At 36.8% G+C, this 9,443-nt stretch overlaps 1 protein-coding gene across 1 annotated transcript; it reads left to right on the forward strand.

Annotated features, from left to right (window-relative positions):
• The first annotated feature begins 6,631 nt into the window (after window positions 1–6,631).
• Window positions 6,632–8,330, forward strand: LOC127878854 (uncharacterized). Its single transcript, XM_052425377.1, has 3 exons — window positions 6,632–6,647; window positions 7,433–7,654; window positions 8,065–8,330. Exons 1-3 carry the CDS (start codon window positions 6,632–6,634, stop codon window positions 8,310–8,312), a joined length of 486 nt encoding a protein of 161 aa, XP_052281337.1. The 3' UTR covers window positions 8,313–8,330.
• Window positions 8,331–9,443: the final 1,113 nt, after the last annotated feature.

Below are 9,443 nucleotides of genomic sequence, written 5' to 3' on the forward strand. Positions count from 1 at the left end.
TCTCTATACAAACAATAATTATCATAATAATCGCAATTATCATAGGATATGTTCATGTTAACTATTCTGTTGAAAATGAGCCACAATTAAATAAAAACAGAAACAGCGCCTGACTCACGCAATGTGACACTGGCTGATGGCCATTCCTATACGTAACTTACGCTTATTTTCATAAAAATGTATACTGATCAGATTCCCAACTTTTTTGTTGTGTATCTTATAAGTGCCTCGTGTTATTGCACCATCTTTATGTTCGATGTAGATGCTAGAGGCTGTGATATAAGGATTAACAAATGGCATATATTTATTTGTGTTGTATATTTTTTTATGTTTTCCATGTCTTTCATAGACAATCGGCCAATCAATTTGTTGACTCGAGCTTTGATCATTTTTATTTTGTTGTGTCTTGAATGTGTTGGATGCATCGTCTTATATTGAACAGGATATCGGTCTCTTGCCTTTAATAATGGTATGACGTGGGGCAATACGACTTCTCTGATATTTGCACATTGTCGAATCCACTGTATAGTCTCAGTTATCACGAAATGATATTCTATAAAAAAAATAACGCGTTTTGTGAACGGGGTTCGACAATATAATTTGAATTGCAGTGCATATACATGTGTATGTCCTTCTTTCGACTACAATTTGTAGGAGTAAATGTTGCATACAAAATTTAATAGCAAATGGCTTTTCGGGTGCCGAATGCTTAATACATATACAAGTAAGCAACTTGCGGTGGTGCATGAGCTTACAAGTATATCGGGGTACTGGAGTATAGGAATAATAATAATCTCGTTAACATACTTCAATCACAAAATATATTTCTTGATTATATAGCATTTGAAAGTGTAAGTATACATATTAAGAATGAGGAAATGATTGAAATTATATGTCAAAAAGTCCATCAGAATAGTGCAGATGGCAAGAACGAGAGTAAGTTTACATTCTGCATTGACTCTTTAAATTTCAGAGATAGAATCCATAATACAGGAAATAGTAGCAGCAAAATCAATAGCGTTTACTGTCAACAAGAAAGCCTCAAAACTTCAGTGCCAACAGATTGCGAAGTCAATGGTAAGCCGGTTTCAAAGAAAAGACAGATCTCTCCAAAGTCATTGTAAAAGAGAGCTTGGTTGTAAAATTACAAGTAAACCTAGTACTCAAAATAATCAAAGGAATAATTGTATAATAATAAAATAAGTAATAAAAATAACTTAGTAATTCCTATAATTGCATCAATGGTGGAAAGGAAAGAATACTTTAGTAAAGATCTAATTTGGAACATAAATATTGCATGCCTCCAATTAACCATTAAGATGACAAGAAAGCTCTCCAGCCCTGTCCATTGGAATATAGAAAAAAGCTTGTAATCTAATTAGCAATCATGAATGCTTGATAACCACCTGATCATAGAGGAAAAGCTGGTCATGAAGGGGATAAGTGATGGGCAATACAATTTTTAAGCTTACAATTGCTTGACTTAATATATGTGTTTTAATTATCAATAAAGATTTTCTGATTAGTGAAAATGAGAATGTCGATTTATGTGGAATGTAAATGGGGTTATTCCACAACTGTACGGTCATCGCTTAGCGTAAACGGCCTTTGACTTGACTTCATTTAAGAGATAATATCTGTTATGTTTTGACTTGAAATCATATAATTACAACAAACAATTACCTTATTATGGAATAGTATCTCCTTTTAAGAGGTCATGCATATCTCACCTAATGCACTCAGCATAATAGCAATGCTTTAACCATTGCATTTCATCTGTAAGCATTTTATGTTTCAGAAGCAATCCAACGCGATGACCGCTGTTATACCGCAAGGTCAGTTTCACACCATCAATCCCGATAGAAAGTGCGTTCTCGCTACATCCATCCTAAAGTACTTCGAGAAAAACATAGCCGAGATTGTGAAATTCGCCAAACGCATTCCGGGCTTTACAGACTTGCCCATAGACGATCAGGCAAACCTAATTCGAGGTAAAATACGGACGGACAACAGACAATTTATTCAGACTTAGACAGCAGAACATCATCTTTTAACATACACATTATTCTCTATCACGTTACAATGTACACCACATTTAAATTACATTACATTAAACGGCAAGATAAACAGACGAATAGGAAACAAATGATGGCAACAACTACCTATGCCTTAGAGAAATTTATCTAACCCTTAAAGAAATTTATCTAAGATAGTATTACAAATATGGTTTTATGATCACAGTTGTTATAGCGAAAACTCCCATGTTACATTTTCCTAAATTTAGATTTTTCTGTCAAATTAAGACGATTATTTATGGAGATTTAAATAGATTGGATTAAACCCGAAAAAAATAGAGTTATTGAAAAAACATTCATATTTCCTTCTTTCCGGACCATTATTATATTAGTAATGACAAGATTGGAAACATATAACATAATGCCAAACAATATTTGTGTCGATCGTGCCTCTCATTTGATTATTCAATTTGCTTCAATTTATTAGACGAATTGAAGAAAGGTTTACACGACGAGAAGGCATTTCTAAAACGATTTGGATAAAGTCAACCACACAAAGACACAACATAATATTATATTTTATGTTTACGTCCTGATCTGACAAAGGTATGGTTTTATATGTTTTGTGCAGGAAAAAGCAACACAATGGTTGAACTGAAAATGTCATTTATTATTGTAAATGACGAATACTTTAACTGAATAAGTACAAAACAAAATTGGGGACCGAAAATGCGCCCCAACTATATATTATATGAAGAAATTGTTCATTCCCCGCAATATAAAGACAACATGTTACAGCTTTTCGCTAATTATGCTATATATGTATATAAAATGGAACTAGGGATGAGTGAGATTAAAATTTGGCTTGTAAACAGATAATTTATGTTAATGAGTAAATAATTTTTAACGTGGTAAGAATAAAAAATGAATGATTAAGGTTACATACAACTGTTAATTTTCGGTGAAAGAAAATCTGCCATACTTAACATAAAAATATTATATTACCTACGTCAATAAATACAAATTTATGTTTACGTCCTGACCTGACAAAGGTATGGTTGTATTTGTTTTGTGCAGGAAAAAGCAACACAATGGTTGAACTGAAAATGTCATTTATTATTGTAAATGACGAATACTTTAATTTGTGCACCTGATTCCGCGACAAATAGTCAGCTAAAGTGTTTTGAACACCATGAATATGCACAGCTTTAAACAATATAATTATTGATTGTGCTTTAAAGTGGCAATCACAAGACGTCTTACAAGTTTCATAAGCATAGGCTCCTTAGAACTTTGTTTGTTTACTATAAAAACTACCGCCTCATTATCTGAATGAAAAATAATGCAATTATTACACAGGTGAGGACCCCATGCCTCTAAAGCCAAAATGATTGGGAACAATTCTTTCACAGTAATGTGAATGGAAGCCCACGATTGATCGGCTGGCCATAAACCGGCGAAATACCGATCTCGCAGATATCCGCCGAACCCAATGTTGCTAGAATCCGTATACAGGTCGAGATCCGCAGAACTTTGCCATATGTCAGGAAGCATAACAGATATGCCATTGAAGTCATTGTTGAAGACACTCCAGGCTTGCAGATCAGCCCGAGCTTCAACGGTGATACGGACTTTATGATGCGGCTTTCGTAAACCGATGGTAAGGTCTATCAACCTCCGCACAAATGCCCGCCCAGTGGTTGGCAAAATAGTTTTCTCAGACTTGATTGGAACGCCTATGTCGTTAGCGAGTGCTAAAAAATTCTGCAAGTCAGTTAAACACTTGTAATACTTCGGCGGAGATACAAACAGGAAATCATCCAGTATATGTGTAAAACCCGCAACGTGAAGTTTGACTTGCGAAATCCATTGAAGCGCGGATGAGAACATTTCGAAAAGAAAACAAGAGTGACTCAGAACCATCGGAAGTGTTTTATCATAGTAAAATTGGCCTTGAAAAGTAAAGCCCAGTAAATGTTGTGATTGGCGGGCTATGGGGATCAACCTAAACGCCTGCTCAATGTCAGTTTTTGCCATAAAAGAACCACGTCAAAATTTAAGAATAAGTCATCGATATTTTGGTACTGCACAGTGCACAAGTTACGTAGGATGCCGTCATTAATGGAATTGCCCTCTGGGTACGACAAATGATGGATGAACCGGAACTCTCCCGGAGTCTTCTTGGGAACCAGACCAACGGGAGAAATATGTAAATTTGAGAAAGGTGTCTCTTGAAATGGACCCGCAATGCGCCCGACTGCAATTTCATTTTTAATAGCCGACAAAACATGTGTCGGGTGTTGAGTAGCAGAAAAAAGATTAATAACTGGTGCAGAAAATGTAGTACCAAGAAAAGGTATAGTGAATCCAAAAGTAAAACCCGAAAGTAAATTAGAAATGTCGTAATCATAGCCTTTCAGCCCAAAACGTAATCTATCAACCTTAACTGGTGTTACTACATCAATGTGACTATTTGAGGATGGTGGGAGCGGAGATGGTCGATGGTTGTTGTGTTGGCCGTGGAGTTGTGGGGACATTCGGTCGCCCTCTGTTTGATGTGGTAGATGGTGGACCTGCAGCCACTTGAAATCTGGATTGTTGCTGAGAACAAACTCGTTGAGGGTGTCCTCCCCTGCAATGTTTGCATACGTGCAAGTATCTGCAGTTGTGTCGGTAGCATGACAGCTGGGTTAGAATATGTAAGAATAACTATATAAAGTGAACCCTCTAAATATGAAATCAAAAGTATATATCATTCAACTTGAAATATATTTTATATATAAATTGTACAAGAATAAATCCGTATAAGACTGTTAAGACACTTAAACGTTGAAAAGAATATTGAAACCAGCAATTTTCTTAAACAAAAAGGGGGAGTAAATCAGTGTTCCGTTAGAAAGATAACAACGATAGCAATCCGTTTCGGCAGTCATTTGGCTGATGGCACATGAATCACAGCACCCCGAATGTTATACAAAAGTTTTCATCCCTGACTGGTTCAGATGTACACCATCCCTTAAGATAGGCGAATCTGGGTTAGTTAGATGCCGCATTTTTCAGAATGTCAAACCGCGATGTTTTTGAAAGACCTCCCGTGATCGGGAATTGAAAACGGTAACATGTTTATTGTATATGCAAACAAGAACAGTACGTGTAGAGGTTCGTGGAATGAGTTGAGGAATGGTAATCTCTCGTAGATGAAACCTGGACAACCAGAGTGTAGCTAGAGACACGATATGGGCCAGTAACTGTTCAACAATGTCCTCATCTTCATCGAACTGATCGAGGTCGTAACCTCCACACATTAAAATAACATGTTGCGGCTGGTGCAGCCAGAGTTTTCGTTGAAAAGAACGAACTGTGAATGGAGAATCCAAGCGGGCACCACTAAGCCCAAATAACTGGACGATGTGATGACTGTCGAGACGTAGTGATCGTTCAAAGGAATCGGCGATTGTCAGTAGATATGTGGAAAAACTCCTGACGTGGGAATCACGCACGATTAATGTTTTCATCGTGACCGAAATTCAAGATTTGTTGACCCTCTATCCGAAAGTATTACGCAGGGAAAAAACAATAGTAATCCTTACAATCGGGTATTTCAGCAGACTGTTAATATATATATCTATATACAGATATATCTTAATACGTAAAACTGTGATAGAAAGTGAAGAGAAATACCTTTGAAATCCAAATTAAAATTTGGCTTGTAAACAGATAAATTATATTATTGAGTCAATAATTTTTAACGTGGTAGGAATAAAAAATGATGCTTTCTATGTATTCTTGTTAGAGGATTTTCAGATACCAGGCGGATTTGTAGATCCACAGTTTGTGCTTCGCCGCGAAGGAGTGGAACAAGTACGTAGAAGCTTATGTCAGCTCTACCTGCCCTAGTGTTTATGCGACGATGCCACGTTATTATTTGTTCTTACCACTTCGCGAAACACACTCCAATTCTCTGGTCTCCACACTGATCCGTTGATCCACGTTTTCTCCACGTAGTCCAGTACTTTCAACACCGGACCCCCGACTTCAGTTGCCTGTTGGTGCAGTTGATTGAAGGCTGATGTTATGTGCTCAGCTGGTAGGTATGGGAGTGACATTACCTTCCGTAAGAACAGATACTTGTCGCCTTTGTTCATGTATGCGGTCGTCAACCCCTCGTTCCTTACTTTCCTATAGTAACGCTGCATCAAGTGAAAGACACAGCCTTTTAATACACAACCGGGGAACACGTCTCTGATCGCCTGCCAGGCTGCAGCTTCGAAATAGTCGAAGTCACCATCAGATCGGACAGTGTATGTTTGGGACAGTTCCCGGATTGGAGAATTGGTGATACTTGTATCAGGGGGTATTTCGTCATACACTGTTGTTGACGACAATTGACGAACCTCACTGTCCACATTACAATCCCCACAAGACCACTCCATGGTCAGTTGTCCTCTTGACATGAAGCGGTACTGCTCAGATGTAATACCGGTGTCGCATTAACGATGCTGCCACCGACCACAACCGTTACAACTTACGGCGTGCATACACCGAGTCACATTTTTCAAGCATTTTATACAAGGGTATTCATTCGACATGATAGCTAGAATAAAACATAAGTGACCATGTCGACCATTTATAGTAGTCAGCATAATATGACATTCATCACTATATACCAAACTGTGAGCTGTTTTCGGGTGATTAAATTTGACAGCCTCACTTGAGCCAAGCGTTCTTTATAATAAGTGTGAAAACAATATCGCTAATTAAAATATACAATTGGAATGTGATAGCAATGCTGTACATCGATCTATTCACACCTATTAAGTAGTTATGTAAAGGCGTAATCAACTATAAATCATTTCGCCGAACCGGTTTAACACCTACTATTTTATAATTTATTATCAATTCGCCGAACTGGGGGTTCGCCGAAACATCAATAATTCATTAAGTTTACATACAACTGTTAATTTTCGGTGAAAAAAAAATCTGCGGGACTTAACATACAAATATGAATTACCTACGTCAATAAACAAAAATATATTTGTCCTACAATATTCATATATAAAATTGGTAATAAAATTAAAATATTTGTTAAATCGTTGGAAATATTAACCAAAACAGATTAAATGAACCGAACATAAGATCCGTCAATTGTTCAACGAAAACGCTTATTTAAAACAGTATTTATATCTTAAAGTATATGTATACCTGAAGCATCTTTATAATGAACACATATATTCCATAGGGTGTATTTGATACTAAGCACAACGAAATAATTATTAAATTGCAACGTTTTCAGAAAGCACCATGCGAATCCGTTCATTACTATTTAACGAAAATAAACTGAAACAAACGCATATTAAGATAAAAAATATAGCCTCTTTAGACAACTATATTTTTATATTAACTTTGCATAATTTCAGGAGCCAGGATCGAATGTGACACCATCAGTGGGATTGTGATAGATCCTGACTCAATGATCACAATGTCAGAGGACGGTGAATGGTTCAACCAAGAAGATATCGCCACTATGTTCTCCATTGACTTCTGGATGGAGCATTCGAAAATGTCACGCAAGATCGACCAGATGAAAATGACCAAAGAAGAAGTGGCTATTCTCAAAGCGCTGACTGTCATATCACCAGGTAATGCAGCGGATAAACATATTTGGTTGTTTTGAATGTAAGTGTTTTGAAAGGAACGCAAAAAATTTGAAAGCGTGATGTACATGTTTAAGTGTTGATCGTGTAACTGTCGTAACTGCTATCTTTGCAAATTTCTTTAATAAATTGACGGTTCTCATGTAACCCTTCGGCTATCAATAAGCTAACATGTCCGTCTTATCGTCTGTTTTCCACCCCTTATAATGTAAGTGCATCGAATACATCGTGTATATCGTTGTTGTTATATTAACAGTTTTTTACATGTATCCTTAACATTATGTAATTTTTATATGATTTCATAATGAGTATAAAATGGGATCAAGGTGCATATGTGTTACATCGGTACAAAATAAATTATGTGTTCGTTGATTGTCTAAATTGTGTTTTTGTAGATCGTTGCATCATTGCTGAGACATCTAAAGTATCGAAAATCCAAGACACGCTGCTGAGGTGCCTAAGTTATCAAGTGAGCAAGAGTTATAAACGCCCGGCTGTGAGACTGGGACAATTGTTCGCACTTCTGACTTCCCTCAGATCGATAACGGAAGCGGGTACGAAAGAAATTAAGAAAATGTTTATTGAGTTTCCATCTATGACAAAAGGAAGTGTAACTGAGGAAGTAATGGATGAACAAATATAGGATCTGGCACGAGTTGTCATATCATACCATATTTTATTAAACGAGTTCAGGAATTTTGTTCAGCCTTTGGCGAGCTTACTAACGAATTTCCTGGACAAGTTTAATAACATATGGTATGATATGACAACGAGTGTCAGATCTTTTTATCACATGCTTTTAAATGAGCAAAGTAAATAAATATTACCGCAAACATAATGATAAATTCCGAATGTTGTTTACATTTCGTGACGTCATTTGATGTTGCAACGTCATTTCAGCAAAATAACAAAATGCGATTGGTCAATAAACGACAACTAAGCCAATGAAAACGCTTAAAAAGTATATTACACATGTGTAAGATAAAAATATATGTAATGGTTATATAACATGGGAAACAGGGTATGGCATGTGATAAAAATGAGTATATACGAGCCGCCTCAGTGAAGTGGATTAAATGCATGTGCGTTATGTGTCGTCTCAGATAAGTACAGAATCAGGCTGCCTTGCGAGGAGAAAATGCATCCATGAACTCCCGTCTGAACGAAATAGAAACAAGTTGTCAGTCATTTAGTGATATTGCGGACGATTTCCATTCAAACAAACTTAGCACATCAAAAACACTATCTGAACTCAAATTTAAAACAAATAAAATCGAACAGCAAATGTCAACATTCGAAAACGTAAACATACAGATCCAGGAGAATATAACTGACTTACGGTGGCGTAGCATGCGGGACAACCTTATCTTCGTTGGGGTGCCAGAAAGCACAGGAAATACGGAGCCACACGAATCTTGTGAAACTATTTTGCGACGATTCCTCTCAGAACGTATAGAAAACGATAAAAGCATTAACAAGGTTGCTGACATACATATCAATAACATTCAATTTGCACGTGTCCATCGGATGGCTGGTGGCCCAAATTCTAGAAATCTACCCCGCCCGATAGTAGCAAAATTTGAAAACTTTAATGATCGGGAAAAGATTCGAAGAGCGGGTATTCTACTTAACCAAACGAAGTCAGGCTGCTATATCAATGAACAGTTTCCACCAGAAATAGAGGAACGCCGAAGACGACTATTACCGATTATGAGACAATATAAAAGTGATCCCTTTAATAAACTTAAGTGCAACCTAGTGCGTGATAACCTGT

The sequence above is a fragment of the Dreissena polymorpha genome, chromosome 4 (assembly GCF_020536995.1).
Source record: "Dreissena polymorpha isolate Duluth1 chromosome 4, UMN_Dpol_1.0, whole genome shotgun sequence".
NCBI lineage: Eukaryota > Metazoa > Mollusca > Bivalvia > Myida > Dreissenidae > Dreissena > Dreissena polymorpha.